The sequence below is a fragment of the Hippocampus comes genome, unplaced genomic scaffold (assembly GCF_001891065.2).
Source record: "Hippocampus comes isolate QL1 unplaced genomic scaffold, H_comes_QL1_v1.1 C16857722, whole genome shotgun sequence".
In the NCBI taxonomy this organism is placed as follows: domain Eukaryota; kingdom Metazoa; phylum Chordata; class Actinopteri; order Syngnathiformes; family Syngnathidae; genus Hippocampus; species Hippocampus comes.
In genome coordinates, this window is record NW_017840177.1 from 1 (window position 1) to 998 (window position 998).

General features: G+C 48.5%; 1 protein-coding gene across 1 annotated transcript; it reads right to left on the reverse strand.

The window, feature by feature from the left end:
- Window positions 1-5: 5 nt before the first annotated feature.
- On the reverse strand, window positions 6-694 carry LOC109509333 (collagen alpha-1(XII) chain-like; the record flags this gene model as incomplete). Its single annotated transcript, XM_019859196.1, has 3 exons — window positions 6-20; window positions 311-492; window positions 572-694. Coding segments are annotated over 3 exons (320 nt in total), but the record flags the coding sequence as incomplete, so codon positions are not given.
- Window positions 695-998: the final 304 nt, after the last annotated feature.

Below are 998 nucleotides of genomic sequence, written 5' to 3' on the forward strand. Positions count from 1 at the left end.
CCGGGGAAGCCGTCATCTCCCTGTCAAGAAAAACGACTTGAAGCTTGTGGACTCGGACCTTTGTGATTCAGACTGGACTTGGACTCAGACCTTTGAGACTCGAACTTGACTTGGACTTGATAAAAGTGGACTTGACTATAGCCCAATAACTCCAACACTACTCGCCCATCCCTACCACTCATAAAAAGTTTGAGATATTCGGCAGGATGAAACAGCATGTTGAACAAAAAACTCACAACATTCCAACCTTAAGTCCGATATCCCGAACTTTTTGTGAGATGTCTATGTTTATTTGTGAGTCTTTCCTTACCCTTGGTCCAGACATGCCAGGGAATCCCAGGATTCCGCCTTCACCTTTCGGGCCAGGGCCGCCCGGAAATCCCGGCTGCCCGGGGAAACCAGGCTGTCCCGGCAGCCCTTTGCTCTGTTCAGCAAAACCTGGAAGTCCAGGCAGACCCTGACGACCAGGCGGGCCTGGAAGACCTTTGTCACCTTTGTGGAAAACAAAGACAGTTTTTTTTTCTCCTGGTACCTGTCTTGTCTCATGTGGATGGATAAACCCAATGTATACCTCTGGGTCCGGTGAAACCGGGAAGGCCACTGCCTCCAGGGACTCCAGGGTCTCCTCTGGCCGCCGACTCCACTGAAACTGGAGGGCCAGGTGGGCCTGTGGGACCGGGTAACCCTGGCTCTCCTAAATAGGAGAATACAATCCACAGACATTTATTTGACTTACATTACGAGCTTCACATCACTTTGGGACGATTTGGATATGTTTTGTCAACACTGTTGTTTTTGTCAGTGATGACAGCCCTTTTTCTTTTTCATGACGTGACAGTGACTGTTAAATATGGCACTTTGATGACTGATATATGACGAGATGCAGACGAATATGTTAGGGGTGATCTGTCCGACACGCAAAATGTATGCTCACCACACCAGTGTTCACTGGAAGACAACTCCTTTGAACATAGCTTATACCTCATCCACCAATCCAT